We start from the raw sequence: 18,828 nt of genomic DNA on the forward strand, positions 1-18,828 counted from the left end.
TGATTGCTTTTCTGCCTGCAGCTTAAAGTAAAACATGAAACATTGCAGCACAATACAGGCCGTTTGGCCCATCATGTTGTGCCAACCTTTAACCCTACTCCAGGATCATTCCAACCCTTCCCTCCCACACAGCCCCCCATTTTTCTATCATCCATGTGCATATCTAAGAGTTTCTTAAATGTCCCTGATGTACCTGCCTCGACCAGTACCCCTTGCACCCCCCATTCTCTACATTAAAAACCTCCTTATGACGTTTCTCTCCACCCCCCCCGCCATGCTTTTTCCAATCACTTTAAAATTATGCCCATCATCCCAAGCCCATATCCTCAATCGAAGCTTGTTCCTCTATTTCAATCTGGTGGTCATTTTAAATTCTCCTTTTGAGATGTGGGCATCACAGGCCAAGCCAGAAGCTATTGTCCCTTTCTAATTGCCAGTGAGATGGTAATCATGATGATGGGCTGTTTCAGTCCTTCTGGTGAAATAATCTCACGAATGCTGAAGTTCTCAGGTTTATGCCCCTTCTGATGAAGGAAGAGCAATGTGTTTAAAACTCAGAATGTAGTCAGGAAGAGCCATGCTGGCGTTTTCGACCACTTGACATCCTCGTGTTCAGTAGATGTTGTGGGTAAGGAGGAGCTATCCGAGTGATAAGGAGAAGTAACTGTACTATGCTTTGTATGTGGTACATGCTGTAGCCATAATGTGTCAGTGGTGGAGGGCTTGAAGGTTTACAATGATAGAATAGGGTGGGCTCATGTGAACCTTTTATGACTGCTGCTGGACATGATTCAACAGGAAGGGCATTCCTTTGGGATATCAGAATGACACGATACTTAACTTTTTACTTCCTCGTATTGGTCACATGGTGTAGGTGGGTGATCCAGCTGAGTTTCTGGTCAGTGGTGATAATTCAGGGTATTGATGACAATGGTATTGCTACTGTGTGTCACTTCATGTACTGATTTTCAGCTAGTGTGTGTCAAACTTCTATATCAGTTTATATTAAACTACCGCTACCATTATCCTCCAGGTGGATGATTGCTACATGTTCCAGTGTCCGACATGTCTGAAAGCTTTCCGCATCAGGACTGCACTGGAGTTTCACAACTGTCGAACAGGTAAAAGAGGTAAATTTGCTGTCAGTGAAAGAGACGACCCTTGTTGAGCGCTGTACCAGTTTTTGGATTTTTGACTCCCATTCAGTTAGCATCACCCCTCCCAGACGTAAAAGTGCCAGGTCACCTACGGCACAATGTCCAGTCGCATTGATGTTGGGTGCCTCAGTGCAAACCAGGAAAAGAATCTGGTCTGGATTGCTCAGCATCACAGCATACAAATAAACTTTGTCGCTGAGCTGCAGAGTAGTTTAGAGCCTGGAAATAGCCTATGAAAGAAATGTGCCCAATTCTTATATCAGTGATACAGTCTTCCACAGCAGTCCCTTATTGAAATGCTCGTCAGAGGGCCCCATCATTTATCTGCATGGTAAGTGGTTCCTCAAAAATTACTGAAGAGCTGTCAAGAAAAATATAATCTAGCAAAATAGGTCAACAGAGTTGGTGAAGTCGAAGGGTGTTACACTGCTGTGTCTCTCTGTAACTAAAGAAAAAAGGTTGGTTACTTTAGAATTATTTAAGCATGTAGGTTAGAGAACTGGATAAATTCTTGAAGCTTACAGGGTTCTGGTGTGGGATTATACACCTCTTTCAGGGAGCTACAACAGGCAGTGGCTGAACGGATGGTTTCTGGGCCATGCTTGTTCCATGAATGTCGCAGAGCAGTACAGCATGGATACAGGCCCTTCGATCCAACCAGTCCACGCTAACCACACTGCTCACTCACCTTATCCCATTTTCCTTTGTTTGGCCCATATCCCTTTCTGGGTGTTTCATAAATGATGGTATTGCACCTACTTTAACCACTTCCTCTGGCAGCTCATTGCACATAGGCACCACCCTCTACACAGGAAAAGTTTCCCCTCGGGTTCTTTTTAAATCTTTCCCCTCCCATCCTAAATCTATGCCCCCTGATTTTGAACTCTCTTGCTATCCACCTTATTTAAGCATCTCATAATATTAAACACTTCGATCAGATCGCCCTCATTCTTCTGCATTCCAAGTAATAAAGACCTAGCCTGCCAACCTCTTCCCTATAGCTCAGGCTCTCGAGCCCTGGCACCATCTTTCTTCGCACTTTTTCCAGTTTAGCCACATCTTCCTTGTAACAGGGGTGACAAAAACTGTGTGCAGTAATCCAGTTCTGCCTCACGACAACTCGTGCAGCTGCAACAAAATGCTGCTGTATATGTTATGTCCATCGTGAAGGACCCCTATCACTCAGAACATGCTCTCTTCTCACTGCTGCCATCAGGAAGCAGGTACAGGAGCCTTGGACCCCACGCCACCAGGTTCATGGTCAGTTATTACCCTTCAACCATCAGTCTCCTGAACCTGTGTGGATAACTTAATTCACCTCAGCACTGAACTGATTCCACAACCTATGGACTCACTTTCAGCGGCTCTACAACTCATGTTATCAGTATAGTTTATCTGATATTGTAATTTTTTTGTATTTTGTACACTGGTTGTTTGTTTTTTAGTTTTTCATTGATTCTATTGTCTTTCTTTGTATCTACTGTGAATGCCTGCAAGAAAATGAATCTCGGGGTGGTGTTTGGTGACATGTATGTACTTGGACAATAAATTGACTTTGAACTTCGAACTTTTTGCTCTAATTGTGAAACAGTTGGTACTTCTGAAGTCTTTCCTTGTGGTTTGATCCTTATCTCCTGTCTGCATTTTTGCATGAAATTTGTTTATTTTCTAGATGACAAAACATTCCAGTGTGACATGTGCTTCAGGTTCTTCTCAACCAACAGTAACCTGTCAAAGCACAAGAAAAAACATGGAGACAAGAAGTTCTCCTGTGATACTTGTGGAAAAATGTTCTACAGGAAAGATGTGATGCTGGACCACCAGAGACGGCATACTGAAGGCAAGTTGTGACATTTAAAAAAAAACCTTTGTTAAGGAAGAGAATTGCTTTGCCCTGCTGGAAACTTGAGGTTGCTTGCTACTTTAGGATCCTGTTATCATCAGCATGAATAGTAGAGTCTTTGAATAATTTTAATTTCAAGTTTATTGTCATTCGCCCATACACACGTATACAGCAGAACGAAACACCATTCCACCAGGGACAAGGTGTAAAACACAGTACATATAGTCACACACAGCACAAATACTGTAGGTAGCACATGCGCTTATTTTATTTTGTGACTGTTAAGCCCCTGAGTGACCGGCCTGAAGATTGGCAGGTTGACATACAGTGCAAAATGCATGATTGTGTAAGACAGTATAATGTTACTGACACTATTACAATAAAACAACAGTTGTGTAAATATGTGAAACAGCAGCAATAAAAGATGAAAAGTGATCAGTTCAGGATGAGGGCGTGCCTGTGATTTGGGCAGTTGTGGGAGTTATGGGGCATGCACAGACAAGGGTGTACGTACCAGGGTGGTGGCAGGGTGTTTTAAAAAGTCTTAACAGCCTGCGGGAGGAAGCTGCTACCCAGGTCTGCAGTTCCGGATCTTGTGCTGCAGTGCCTTCTGCCTGATGGCAGGAGGTCAGAGTTGTGGGAAGATTGGGAGGGGTCGTTGATAATGCGGGAGACACTGTGTAGGCAGCACTTCTGAACATGTGTCCTGAATACGGGAGACATTCTTGTGCTTATTAATAAATAAGTAGCCTCCTTTTCCTGTTTATTCTGAGACTTGGAGCATAGGAACAGGATCTGGTTACACAATTAGTTAAATCATTGCTAATCTACAGTTTGGCTCTGTCTTTATCCAATAAGATAATATCCACTGCTGTCTAGAAATCGAGTTATTTTACAATATCAGAAGCTTTTAGGGAATTCAGGTTTTTTAATGCAATCTTTTACCTAGATTTTCTCTAGCTTATGATAATTTTCCCCTCCCCCCCCCCCACCTTCCCTCTTCTTCCATTCCCCAATCTGCCACCCACCCCCCCCCGGTGCCCACTTTCCCCTATTATCAAGTTCTTCCTTCTTCAGCCTTTTACCTTTTTCACCTATCACCCCCCCCCCCAGCTTCTCACTTAACTTCCCCCTCACCTGGCTTCACTGATCAGCTTCCATCTTGTATTCCTTCCCACCTTCTTCAGCCTTCTTCCCCCTTGCTTTCTAGTCCTGATGAAGAGTCTTGGCCCAGAACATTGACTGTATATTCACTTCCATAGATGCTACCTAATCGGCCGAGTTCTGCCAGCATTTTGTCTGTGTTACTCTGGATTTCCAGCATTTGCAGAATCTCATGTCCCAGTTTTCTTTATGAATTACTGCGGTTTTCTCCCTGTAGGTTTCATGTACAGTATGTGAGGTGGTAGTTTTCCCCTTATTGACCCAATCAGATACATTCATTTAAAGGCTGTGTCTATTGGGTGTGGTAATGAGTTATTTGTGCCTGTGTTTCAGATCTGCAACAGCCCCACATTATGTGAGCTTGCTGCACTGTTACTTCGACTAAATCTCCTAAAATTGCATATTTTTGAGCACACTGTGCAGCTGCCCATTTGCAATATGAGGCATTGTTAGATACGTGGGTTATGACCAAATGAAAAATGACTGGGGTCATTTAGCACTTTAGTGCAAGGGTGTTTATTAGGTGTGTCAAAAATTAACAAAAATAGTGAAAACTGCCAATATTTACAAAAAGATATCACAGAAAACACAATAATAGTTCCGTACTTGTCAAGTGCGGACTCTTGGCAATCCCTATGCCTCTCTCCTGCTGAGGGCAATGAACTTTATTTGGGTTCTAGGGCATACCACCTTTAATTACCAACAGAGTTAACTAAGTCTATACCTGAAGCAGAATATGATGCATCCCACAATGTAGTTACAATCATATTACAAAGTAAACAGGATTATGCACCTTAATTACAGTATACAAACAATATACACACATCTGCACATCCACATTACTAAAGACGTGGAATATTCTGTCGTGTATGGTGGGATCCTGAGCACATTAGGATCCATGATGAGAGTATATCAGGGAAGACGCTGAAGTGCAACACTCAGAGAGACCACAGCAGAATGACAAGGCAATGTGTGTGTGAGTGAGTGAATGGAGTGTGTTTACTGCGTACTCTCCATTGCAGGCACTTCAGTCCTGTCTTAATGCAGTTAGTAAGCACTGATCCTAAACTTAAGCACCCCGCCACTATTTTAAGATATGTATATAATGTATAATTGGATATCACTACTCCATACCTGCATTCTGCATTGGATTATTTATTTTGTATGTGAGCAATTTGGGTTTCAGTGCAATGTTTTTGTAAGTATGTAAAACACTTTATTTCTAATTATTTTTAATAGGTGGAAAACGTGTGAAAAAGGATGAAAGTGAACCTAATGGAGTGGTGAAATACAAAAAGGAACCATCAGGATGCCCTGTCTGTGGAAAGGTGTGAGCAATGATCCTACTTTACGCTGACAGCCACTCTATACTTTTATGTTTGAGCCATAGGACATAGGAGTATAATTAGGCCATTTGGCCCATTGAGTCTGCTCTGCAATTGCATCATGGCTGATTTACTCAACTCCATTCTCCTGTCTTCTCCATGTAGTCCTTGGCACACTTACTAGTCAAGAACCTGTCAACCGCCTCTTTAAATATGCCCAATGACTTGACCCCCACAGCCATCTGTGGCAATGAATTTTACTGATTCACCACCCTCTAGCTAAAGAAATTCCTCCTCGTCTGTTCTAAATGGACGTTTGGTGCTCTCTGGTCCTAGGCTTCCGACTATAGGAAACATCCTCTCTATGTCCACTCTATCTAGGCCTTTCAAAATTTGATAGGTTTCAAAGTTCAAAGTACATTTATTATCAAAGAATGTATACTATGTACAGCCTAGAAATTCGTCTTTTCAGAGGCAGCCACAAAACCAAAGAAACCCAATAGAACCCATTAAAACGAGACTGTCATCCAGTGTACAAAAAAGGAACAAATCATGAAAACAATAAAAATTAAATACTCAGGATTAAAGTTCACGAAAGTGAGTTCACAGCAACCAATCACTACACTGTTCCAGGAGCCCGCTAGTTGCAGGTCACACCCTCAGTTCAGTGCAGAGACGAGTAAACCTCTTGGAGCAGCAAGCTGAACGATGGCCTGTCCCTCACCTCCGGCCCTGACACCCTGACCTTTTTCAGTCTGGCGCGCCACTTAAATTGGCCGCACATCAACTCTAGCCCTGCTGCTTTGATTGAAATCCCCCCCGCATTCTTCTAAGTAAAGGTGTCAAAGGTTATGGGGAGAAGGCGGGAGAGTCGGGTTCAGAGGGATAGTAAGTCAGACATGACAGAATGGCGGAGCAGACTCAATGAGCCAAATGTCCTAATTTGCTCCGATGTCTTATGGTCTGTGGTCAAGGTGCAACTCCTTGCAATTATCAGAAATAAGTTCCATCTATCATTCTTCTGTGTATCTTACCAAATAATATAGTAACTCTATTCCATGCTGTTGACAACAGCACAACTACCAATGTCAATGTTATTTGCATGCTTATTAATCATTCCTCCCATGTTCACATCCAATCCATTGATTGGTATTAAAATAAAGAGTAAAGGTCACATCACTGATTCTTATACACCACTGGTCATGGGCTTCCAGTTCAAAAGCAACCCTCCTCCATTACCCACTGTTTCCTGTTGCTAAGCCAACTTTGGATCCATTTGATAACTTGCCTTGGATCTCCAGAGTTTACTGTCTGGACTCCCATGTGAGACCTTGTCAAAGACCTTACTGACATCCATGTGGACTACCTCAACCAGATCTGCATTTTGTTATCTGTTTGATAATTTCAGTCAATGGTAGAGAAGGATATTTGACATCTGCCTGCAACCTGATATCTGTTTTGTTGGTAGGTTTTTTCCTGTCGAAGCAACATGAATAAGCACTTGCTGACGCACGGGGACAAGAAGTACACTTGCGAGATCTGTGGGCGCAAATTCTATCGTGTCGATGTTCTGAGGGATCACACTCATGTCCATTTTAAGGTACCAGTTTTAGAAAATTATTTCTAAAATAAGTTACATTTATGATCAGGGCTGTGTGCGTTTTTATATGGGCAATATTACCTCTGGATTGGTTGGTGGCATATACACTTCTGAATCAGAGGTTTTTGAATTTAATCCCACCATAGACAGTGGAAATGAAAATCCAAAACAAAATTGAAGGTGCAGTGAATCTGAAATAAAATCAGAAGTTGCTGGTGTGAAAGTTGCAGTAAGGCAAGGGTTAATGACAACGTCCAGGCAAGGATAACCCAGGGCAGTTGTAGTCAACCCAGACCTTTGACGTGAGACAGCCAGCGCAAACCTTGCATACTGCAGACACGCAAACACGAGGAAATCTGCAGATACTGGAAATTCAAGCAACACATACAAAATGCTGGTGGAACACAGCAGGCCAGGCAGCATCTGTAGGAAGAAGTACAGTCGACGTTACGGGCCGAGACCCTTCGTCAGGCCTGATTCTGTAGACAGATGGGTGAGAATGACTGACAGTGTGTAATCAATCTAGAAGAACATAGCTTATCTACACAGTAGGGGGTGCTGGAGACAGGAATAATGGAAAGATGTGAACCACACCCAACAACTGAAAGACAAATTGCCTTACTAACTTCAAAGTGTCATTGGCTGTCAGTTAATAGTTTCTATTGACTTTTAACAGCTCTATTGTGAATGGCGATTGACCTTGCAAGTAAGGAACTCAAATGTACGCAATTTACCAAATTGGTCAATATCCATAAGTGATAAGCCAATACTGCATAAAGATTGCAGTTTTCTCTACTGGCTTCAGAACAGTGTGGTGACTGGAGTGATACTGCTCTCCTTGTGCACAAGTAAATCATGTACTTTTGAGTTGTGAGAGTGCATATATTCTGGACTGTTGGCAATGATAGTAGAAACGTTCCACGGATCAGGCAGTATCTTTGAAATACTTTGCAACGTTGATGTGTGGGTCAAGGACATGTTGTCAGAACTTGGAACTCAGAGAGTTATGAATAAGACCCTAATAGGGCTTGACAAGGTAGATGTTTGCATTTGAGGGAGAGTTTCAAACTAGGATCAGGGGCTTTTATTTAAAACTAATGTTCATAGGGGCTACTTCTCACAAGAAGCAGTGAATATTCAAAAGTTTATTTATTATCAAAGTATACAACTCTGAAATTCTTCTTATCTGGGTAACCATGAAACCAAGAAAGTAAAGAAAGGCAGCACAATCATCCCCCAAATACCCCTCCCAGCATTTAAAAAAAAAGTGAACCAAAGTGGAACAGGCACATCGACCCCCAAGTTCCCTCCTTCCTGCACAAAAAAAGAACAAAAATAGAACAAGCACATCAGCTCCCAAATCCCTACTCCCTGCACAAAAAAACCTAACAGGCACATCGAACCCCAAATCCATCCCTGCCCACGCAAAAACAAAACAAGAAGGATCAGGTGAAAAGCACAGAATACAAAAAAAACTATAAGACTGAAAAAGTCCAAGTCCACATCCAAAATGCAGGAAACCTGGGCAACATTCTCTGGGCCCAGCGGCAGACTCTTCCTTCTCTGGAAGCGTAACAGAGTGATCCCCAGCAATCAAAAGGCAGGCAGCTGGCACTCATCTTCAGCATTCGCCTTGATGTTCCAATCTCCCTCGTCGCTTTAATCGGCGAATAATTGCTGAAATGGAGTCAAACATCAGCACGCGCCCTGTCCCGCAGCCTGCCCACCCTGAGTTTGCGCATGCTGCCTCTGACTCCTGAAATTCTCTCAGAGACTGCAGAGTGCTGGAGCACCCAAATAACCTCCAAACAGCAAATCACAGGCTGCAGCAGTTCCAGAATCACATCCAAGATGAAAAACTAACCTAAAAGACATAAGAGAAGTGAAATATATCGTTTCATGATCTAGCTAGAAGATGTCGACCAAAGCAAAGTTGTACGCAGGCACCACCTTGACTGGAATTTTGGGTGTAATTTTTCATATTTGAATGTCTCGTATTATTTATCCCAGTGGGTATGCTAGTTCACAAAGTGACCTCAGGAGGACGTGGGTAAATTTTTGAGATCGAAGGTTATGTGGATCAAGCAGAGACTGCAGCTGCCTGAATCTGGAGCAAAGCATAAAAGACTCTAGGAACTCTGCGTCAGTGGAGGGAAATGGACAGTCAATGTTTTGTGTTGAGAACCTTCATTTGCACTGGAAGTCAGGGGAGATAGTTGGTATAAAAAGGTGGAGTGATGGGGTATTCTGGCACAGTTTCCACTCTCCCTGATTATTGACTTCAGGAAGAGGAAACCGGAGGTCCATGAGCCAGTCCTCAGGGGATCAGTGGTGGAGAGGATCAGTGACTTCAGTTCCTCAGTGATATCATTCCAGAGGACCTGTCCTTGGGCACAACACTTATGCAATTATGAAGAAAGCACGGCAATGCCTCCACTTCCTTAGAAGCTTGCAAAGATTCAGCTTGACATCTAAAACTTTGACAAACTTCTATTGATGTGTTGGGGGACAGTATACAGACTGGCTGCATCACAGCCTGAATTGGAAACACTAGTACCATTGAATGGAAAATCCTGCAAAAAGTAGTGGATATGGCCCAGGGTATGGGTAACGCCATTCCCACCTTTGAGCACACCTACACAAAGCGCTGTCGCCATAAAACAGCATCCATCATCAGGGACCCCCACCACCCAGCATATATCCCTTTTCGCTGCTGCGTTCAGGAAGGATGTACAGGAGCCTCAGGACTCTCATCACTAGGTTCAGGAATAGTTATTCCCCTCAACTATCCAGCTCTTGAACCGAGGGGATAACTTCACTCAACTTCACTTATCCCATCACTGAACTGTTCCCACAACCTATCGACTTGCTTTCAAGGACTCTTCATCTCATGTTCTGGATATTTATTGGTTAATTATTTATTATTATTTTTTTTTTACTTTCATTTTTTATTAGCACTGTTTGTTGTCTCTTGCTCACCAGTTGTCCGCCCTGTTGGTGCGGACCTTCATTGATTCTGTTATGATTATTGGATTTATACTAGTGATCTGAAGGTCACTGGTTCAAGCCTCAGCTGAGGCAGCGTGTTGTGTCCTTGAGCAAGGCACTTAACCACACATTGCTCGGCGACGACACTGGTGCCAAGCTGTATCGGCCCTAGTGCCCTTCCCTTGGACAACATCAGTGGCATGGAGAGGGGAGATTTATTGAGTGTGTCCACAAAAAAATGAATCTCAGTATTGTATATGGTGACATGTAAGCACATTGATAATAAAATTTACTTTGAACTCCCCTCCCCATCTACCTATTACCCTTTTCTGCTTGGATCCCCCATTTTTTGCCAGCTCATGCTGCACTCCTTCCCTCCCCTGCCTCTCAGTCCAGACTGAATGTCTCTTCTGCCCTTATTTTCTTGTGTACCCAATTTTTCCCCAAGTTCTTCCTGTTAACTTGTGTCAAGTGATCCAGATTGCCTCCTAGTCTAGTAGTGCCTTTGATTTAAAATTTTCATTCCCATCTCTAGATCATTCCATTGTCTTGTCCCTCCATATCTCTTGCTGCCATAGAACTCAGTAGCTTCAGCGTTCCAAAAATTATGGCTTAACTTCGGAGGCTATGTCAAGGTTCTGTGCACTGGAACTATCCCCATAAACCTTTCCATCTCTCTGCTTCTTCCTGCTCTAAGAAAACCACCATAATTGTAACTCATGATACAAATGTTCACTTGCTATTTCGAAGCTCTCTGTCAAATTTTGAATGGTAATGCTAACATGAATTGCCTTGAATTTTTATTTTGTGAAAGGGAAAAGGCATATATTTATGTAGCAGTTTTCACAACCCTTCAATGTTATATCCAAGGAAATGCATCTGAGATTCAGCCAAATTGGGCACCATATAAATTCAAGATGTGATTGTTAAGATCCGTTACAGATGATGACTCATTGGCTCTTTACATGGCCTTGGATTGCCGGGATAATACAAATAGCTTTGTCAGGCTTCTGTTTGACTACAGCTGAACGTTTAATATAATCATTCCTACAATTCTGATCAAAAAGCTCTAGAACCTTGGAAGGACAAACCAACGTAGAACATACAGGGTTAATGGTAAGGCACTGAGGAGTGCAGTGGAACAGAGGGATCTGGGAATACAGATACAAAATTCCCTAAAAGTGGCGTCACAGGTAGATAGGGTCGTAAAGAGAGCTTTTGGTACATTGGCCTTTATTAATCAAAGTATTGAGTATAAGCGCTGGAATGTTATGATGAGGTTGTATAAGGCATTGGTGAGGCCGAATCTGGAGTATTGTGTTCAGTTTTGGTCACCAAGTTACAGGAAGGATATAAATAAGGTTGAAAGAGTGCAGAGAAGGTTTACAAGGATGTTGCCGGGACTTGAGAAACTCAGTTACAGAGAAAGGTTGAATAGGTTAGGACTTTATTCCCTGGAGCGTAGAAGAATGAGGGGAGATTTGATAGAGGTATATAAAATTATGATGGGTATAGATAGAGTGAATGCAAGCAGGCTTTTTCCACTGAGGCAAGGGGAGAAAAAAACTAGAGGACATGGGTTAAGGGTGAGGGGGGAAAAGTTTAAAGGGAACATTAGTGGGGGCTTCTTCACACATAGAGTGGTGGGAGTATGGAATGAGCTGCCAGACGAGGTGGTAAATGCGGGTTCTTTTTTAACATTTAAGAATAAATTGGACAGATACATGGATGGGAGGTGTATGGAGGGATATGGTCCGTGTGCAGGTCAGTGGGACTGGCAGAAAATGGTTCGGCACAGCCAAGAAGGGCCAAAAGGCCTCTTTCTGTGCTGTCGTTTCTATGGTTTCTAACCTGGACCTCTGTACCTCAACTTCCTAAACGGAAGACCACAGTCTGTGCTGATCAGCAATAACATTTCCACCTCACTGACAATCGACACTGGCACACCTCAAGGACACGTGCTTAGCCCACTGCTCTACCCTCTTTACACCTATGACAGCGTGGCTAGGTGCAGCTCAAATGCCACCAATAAATTTGTTGACGATACAACTACTGTTGGCAGAATTTCAGATGGACGAGAGGGCGTACAGGAGCGAGATAAATCAGCTGGATGAGTGGTGTCGCAGCTACAACCTTGCACTCAAAGTCAGTAAGATGAAAGAACTGATTGTGAACTTCAGAAAAAGTAAGACGAGGGAACACACACCAGTCCCCAGGCAACACCAGAGGGAACTGCACAGGAGTTGTAAACTCAGTTGGCTCCATCATGGGCACTAGCCTCCATAGTATCCAGGGTATCTTCAAGGAGCGATGCCTCAGAAAGGAGGCTTCCATCATTAAAGACCCCCATCACCCAGATTATGTCTTCTCCTCATTGCTACCATCAGGAAGAACGTACAGAAGCCTGAAGGCACACACTCAATGATTCATGAACGGCTTCTTCCCCTCAGCCATTCAATTTCTGAATGGATATTTTAACCAGTGAACACTACCTCACTCTCACTATTTTCTTTCTATTTTTGCACTAATTAAATTTAACTATTTAATATATATACTTACTATAATTTACAATTTTTTCTATTATTCTGTATTGCTTTGTACTACTGCCACAAAGATAACAAAATTCATGGTGTAGGCTGGTGTTATTAAACCGAGTTCTGATTCTGATTCTAGTTCCTTTGGCAGTAACACATTCCCTACTGTTGCTTAGATTTCACTGTAACTAAATTGCATTTTTTCTCCTCACAGCAGTTTTCCCTGAAATGCATACAAACCAATATACAAGTAGAGGCTTGAAATGCTTTTTATTTAAGTATCGAAACGGAACTGTCCTCACAATTATCTTCATAGCAAGCACGTCCTATCAGATAAATTGTGTAAATCGTGCAATCCTCCCTGCTGAAAGTGTGCAATGTCCCTGCCAGTTTATTTATACCTGGGGTTCCCAACCCAGGGTCCACAGACCCTTCAGTTAGTGGTATGTCTCTATGGGAACCCCTGATCTATACAGTTTTCACATGGTAGCATAGTGGTTAAAGTAATGCTAATATAGCTGAATGTTTGTACCTTGTCTGTGTATCCATGTGGGCTTCTGGATGCTCCAGTTTCCACCCACATTCCAAAGATGTACAGGTTAGTAGGTTAATTGTTCACGTGGGTGTAACATTGGGCTGGAAGGATCTGTTACCATGCTGTATCTCTAAATAAAATAAAATTCTGAAAAATAAAGTCTAATGTCTCCACTTTTCTTGGCATTAAATACCAAAGAGTGCACCTGCATCAAATGTCCTGTATTTATGAAGATGTTGCAAGTGGTGTCAGTAGACCTGGCTTTTTCGCGCTAGCGACTGATGGTGATGATACAAATTCATGAGGCTTAATACTGGGATGTTGGTACTGTGTCCATAAGACGTGAGAGCAGAATTAGACCATTGAGTCTGCTCCACCATTCCATCATGGCTGATATATTAACCCCCCTCGACCCAATTCTCTTGTCTTCTCCCTGTAACCTTTGACGCCATTACTAATCAAGGATCTATTAAGCTCCGCTTTCAATATGCCCAATGACTTGGCATCTGTGGCCGTTGAGTCAATAAATTCCACAGATTCACCACCCTCTGGCTAAAGAATTTCCTCCTCATCCCTGTTCTAAAATGTCACTGCCAAGAGCCAAAAAAAACAGGGTTCTGAGCAAAAATTAAAGCAAAATAAATGATTTTATATAATGGCTGTACAGAATTCCTTCTGATTTCCCCAGTGTAGAATTTCTGCATATGATGCCTGTCTTTCTCTTGTGTCCAGGACATTGCACTGATGAATGAGCAGCAGCGAGAACAGTTCATCAGCAAACTTGGCATCGCAGCAGAGGAAACAGAAGATACTTCAGATGGGCTAGGCGAACCAATTCCACATAAATACAGCTGCAAGAAATGCCAAGTAAGTCTGATTTATTCACAGGTGTGGAGCTCAGTAACAAGCCCGTGCCGTCCAATTACACCCTTGTGTTCAATTAACCTGCTTACCCGTACGTCTTTGGAATGTGGGAGGAAACAGGAGCACCTGGGGAGAAACCCATGCAGTCACAGGGAGAATGTACAAACGCCTTACAGATAGCAGCTGGTTGCCGGCACTGTAATAGCCTTACACTAACTGCTACTCTATTGTTTCTTTATTGCTTCAATTGTGTTGAAAGGCTTTAAAAAAGCACTCGTTGAAATTTACTGCGTTTATACCTCACAGTAAAGCTGAATTAATTGTGCAGCCTGTTCGTACCAGGTCTTGAAAAAATTCATTTTGTATGTTAACCAGGAAAATGTTTCAGTAAGGCTGGAGGGGAGGGGTGAACCACAAACCCATGTACAACCAGCAGCGAGTCATTAATGACCCTTTAGTAGTGTGCTGGACTAGCTGGTGCCATCCTTCTACTAGACCCTCCATGATTATCTGAGTGTGATGCCATCTTAAAGATAAGCAATCAAAGATCCAACAGCACAGGGAGGATCTTCGCTGGATAAACTGTAATGGTTTGAGGTGGCAGCTCTCCCTCAGCTTCTCAATAGCAAGAAAGGGTTGGCAAATGTACACACAGTGGCCTCTTTATTAGGTACCTCCTGTACCTAATAAAGTTTCCACTGAGTAGGTGTTTGTGGTCTTCTGCTGCTGTAGCCCATCCACTTCAAGGTTTGACGAGGTGTGTTCAGAGATGCTCTTCTGCACACCACTGTTGTAACGTGTGGTTATCTGAGTTACTGTCGCCTTCCTGTCAGCTTGAACCAGTCTGGCCATTCTCCTCTGACCTCCCTCAGTAACACAGCATTTTCACCCACAGAACTGACGCTCACTGGATGGTTTTTGTTCTTCACACCATTTTCTGTAAACTCTAGAGACTGTTGTGCGTGAAAATTCCAGGAGATCAGTTATTTCTGAGATACTTATATCACCCTTTCTGGCACCAACAATCATTCCATGGTCAAAGTCACTTAGATCATATTTCTTCCCCATTCTGATGGTTGACTGACTAGATACTTGCATTAATGAACAGATGTGCCTAACACAGTGGCCACTGAGTGTATATTTCCCCACGATGAAGTACATTGTGCCAGTGACACTGGCATCCAAGAAACTTCTCTTTTTTTTAAACACAAGTGTTTAGGAAGCTAGAACCCTGATTAAATTTTTTTTACCCTCTTGTACCCTTCCCTGTCCCTAACCAAAAAAAGCTGTTGTCAAATTTCAAATTGGGGATTTCAGATTTTCATTGGCTCAGGGTATGATGGGTTACGGGACCAGGACAGGTTAAATGGAGTTGAAAGATCAACCTGTTTGAAATCTAGTGTAAAACGAGCATGAATTCCTTGCCACCACCGAGGTCTCATCACACAGCAAGTGGCAGTATTGCTATACTTTTTACTTTCTAACCTGTGTCATTCATGCACCTTATAATATGTTAATTTATTTGTGGTAATATCCCTTCATTTTTTTCTGCGTGTGAGTTACATGTACTGTTGTGCACCTTGGTCTGGAGGAACATTGTTTCGTTTGGTTGTAGTTGAATAACAATAACTAACCTTGAACTTAACTTGAAGTTCAGCAGCTGCCTAGTGTTCGTGACATCTCCTCATTTAGCAAAAGGCAAAGTCACGGTAAGCCACTGCACAATATGGGCCCTTCGGCCCATTGAGCCCATTCACATTAACCTTAATTTCAACCTACCTCTTATTCCCTCAATGTTCTCATCAGCCCTCTGATTCTCCCACTCACCCTGGGACGATTTGCAGCGGCCATTTAACCTTCCGAGGGGGACCTATATCCGTGCAGGCAGGGAGTAGTTTAAATGGATATGTCGGGGGGTGGGATCCAGCATAATAGAGCTGAGGATGAGCCAGCAGGTTTACAAGTAGATGATGGGTGTAACATGATTGTAAGAAAAGACAAGCCAATAATTGGGTCCAAATGCAGATAGTGCAAAGAGTTAAGTTGTCCCATAAGAGGTAAAATTCAATAGGGCGAAGAATGCAGGACTGAAGGTGCTGTATTTAAATGCACGCAGCAGATGAACTTAATAAGTACTTTGCATCAGTCTTCACTGTGGAAGACACGAGCTGTGTGCCAGAGGTTCGTGAGTGTTTGGGAGCAAGAGTGAGTGCTATTGCTATTACAAAGGACAAAGTGGCAAGCTCAAAAGTCTAAAGGTGGATAAATCACCCAGACCAGATGGACTACATCCTGGAGTTCCGAAAGAGGTTGCTGAAGGGGTAGCAGGTCGCCAGATTCTGCTATGGTTCTAGAGGACTGAAAAATTGCAAATGTCACACTACTCTTTAAGAAGGGAGGAAGGTAAAAGTAAGGAAATTATAGGGGAGTTCGACAAACTTCAGTGGTTGGGAAAATGTTTGGGGTCTATTATTAAGGATAAGCTTTCAGGGTACTTGGAGACCAATGATAAAAATAAGTTAAAGTCAGAATGGTTTCTGTAAAGGGAACTCCTGCCTGACAAATCTGTTAAGAATTCTTCAAGGATGTAACAAGAACAGTTGTCAAAGAAGAAGCTGTAGATGTCATTTACTTGGATTTTCAGAAGGGATTTGATAAGGAGCCACATGTGAGGCTGCTTAACAAGATAAAATCCCATGGATTACTGGAAAGATACGGCATGGATAGCGGAGTGGCTGACAGGCAGGAGGCAGTGAGTGGGAATAAAGGGGGCCTTTTCTGGTTGGCTGCCAGAGTCTAGTGGTGCACCTCAGGGGTCAATATTGGGACCGCTACTTTTCACATTGTTTGTCAATGATTTGGATAACGGGATTGATGGCTTTGTGGCAAAGTTTGCAGATGATACGAAGGTAGGTGGGGAGGTTGGTAGTGCTGAGGAAGCAATGCGACTGCAGAAGGACTTAGATAAGTTGGAAGAATGGGCAAAAAAGTGGCGGATGGAATACAGTGTTGGGAAATGTATGACAATGTATTTTGGTAAAAGGAACAAAAGTGCAGACTATTATCTAAATAGGGAGAAAGTTCAAACATCAGAGGTACAAAGGGACTAGGGAATCCTCGTGCAAGAATCCCTGAAGGTTATTTCGCACTTTGAGTCTGTGGTAAAGAAGGCAAATGTGATGTTGACATTTATTTCAAGGGGAAAAGAACATAAGAGCAAGGGGATATAAAAACAACTGTGGAGGCCAAGACCGTGGGTATATTGAAAGTGAAAATTGATAGTTTCTGATTGGTCAGGGCATCAAAGGTTATGGTGAGAAGGCAAGTGTATGGGGGTGAGTGGGATCCAGGTTCAGCCATGATAGAATGGTGGAGCTGACTTGATGGGCTAAATTGCCTAATTCTGCTATGTCTTATGGTCTACCAACCGACACAGTTTTGGGATGTGGGAGAGTATCGTAGATCTTCCTGCAGGAAAATCCCACAATCACACAGGAAAATGTGCAACCTTCACACAGTCAGCACCAAGGCCAAAAATGAACCCAGAGCTCCGGCACCCTTCCTTGTACCTTGATGCCAATTCCACAAAATGTGGTGTTAGCTGTGTGCTTTTCCATTTTTTTTTTTGAAAATATATCCATCAGTTACTGTCTTAACAAATCTTCAGCAGTTTTTCTTCCTGCCCTGTCAAATTTCTGTTGTTACTGCGGCCTTCTAGCTGACAAGCAGTTTTCTGCAGGTGTACGATGGAGAACATTCTGACTGGTTGCATTGGAGCCTGGTGTGGAGACTCCAGTGCACAGGATCAAGAGTAGCTGCAGAGGATGTTCTCTGTTCGTCCAGCACTGTCTGGTTTGGATCAGCTACCAAACAAGACAAGAATAGACTCCAAAGAGCTGTCAGGGCTGCGGAAAGGATTATTGGCGTGAAGCTGCCCTCGATCCAGGACTTATTTGCATCTAGAGTCAGGAAGCATCATTGTAGACCCATCACACCCTGGACACCACCTGTTCCAACTCCCTCCTTCTGGTAGGCGCTTTAGATCACTGTATGCCAGGACAAATAGGTACAAGAACAGTTTCTTTCCTTATGCCATCAGTCTTATGAACACTTGAATCTTAGTCTATTATAAACCAGGTCCACCTGTACATACACAGGTATACCTCATGGTATATAGTTCACGATTATTTGCACTATTGTTTTGTTTGCTTTTTGATTCTGTACAGCGAGAGCTCAGGGAAACCGGCATCAAGTTCCCTGTATGTGTCCACATACTTGGCGATAATAAAGGATTCTGATTCTCAGTCAGCTCCACAATGAGCTCAGGTCTCCCCATCTTCAAGGACATCTTCAAAAGGCGCTGCCTCAAAAAGGTGGTATCCATCATTATGTTTCCTCGCTATCTGGGACATGCCCTCTTCTCATTAGTACCATCTGGGAGGAGGAACAGGAACATGAAGACATGCACTCACCATTTTAGAAGCAGCTTGTTCCCATTCAACAGTCCATGAATACAATCTCACTAATTTGTTCTTTTTGCATTATTTATTTATTTTGAATTTTTATCTTGCGTAACCTATAGCAATTTTTCATGTGTTGCACTGCCATTACAGAACAACAAATTTGACAAGATATGTTAATAATAATAAACCTGTAAACAATAGGAATTCTGCAGATGCTGGAAATTCAAGCAACACACATCAAAGTTGCTGGTGAATGCAGCAGGCCAGGCAGCATCTCTAGGAAGAGGTGCAGTCGACGTTTCAGGCCGAGACCCTTCGTCAGGACTAACTGAAGGAAGAGTGAGTAAGGGATTTG

The 18,828-nt window shown here is 42.8% G+C and overlaps 1 protein-coding gene across 3 annotated transcripts in view; it reads left to right on the forward strand.

Annotated features, from left to right (window-relative positions):
* prdm15 (PR domain containing 15) overlaps window positions 1-18,828 on the forward strand; it is a 97,641-nt gene that overhangs the window by 57,304 nt on the left and 21,509 nt on the right. For 2 of the 3 annotated variants that reach the window (XM_072260027.1, XM_072260028.1), the window contains exons 13-17: window positions 1,034-1,130; window positions 2,830-2,997; window positions 5,404-5,492; window positions 6,958-7,089; window positions 13,879-14,013. In XM_072260027.1, coding sequence (XP_072116128.1) covers window positions 1,034-1,130; window positions 2,830-2,997; window positions 5,404-5,492; window positions 6,958-7,089; window positions 13,879-14,013 — 621 coding nt within the window. The remainder of the gene's footprint in view (window positions 1-1,033; window positions 1,131-2,829; window positions 2,998-5,403; window positions 5,493-6,957; window positions 7,090-13,878; window positions 14,014-18,828) is intronic. The other variant, XM_072260029.1, reaches the window with a different exon arrangement.

Source organism: Mobula birostris, chromosome 6 (genome assembly GCF_030028105.1).
Source record: "Mobula birostris isolate sMobBir1 chromosome 6, sMobBir1.hap1, whole genome shotgun sequence".
NCBI classification, from domain to species: Eukaryota; Metazoa; Chordata; class Chondrichthyes; order Myliobatiformes; family Myliobatidae; genus Mobula; species Mobula birostris.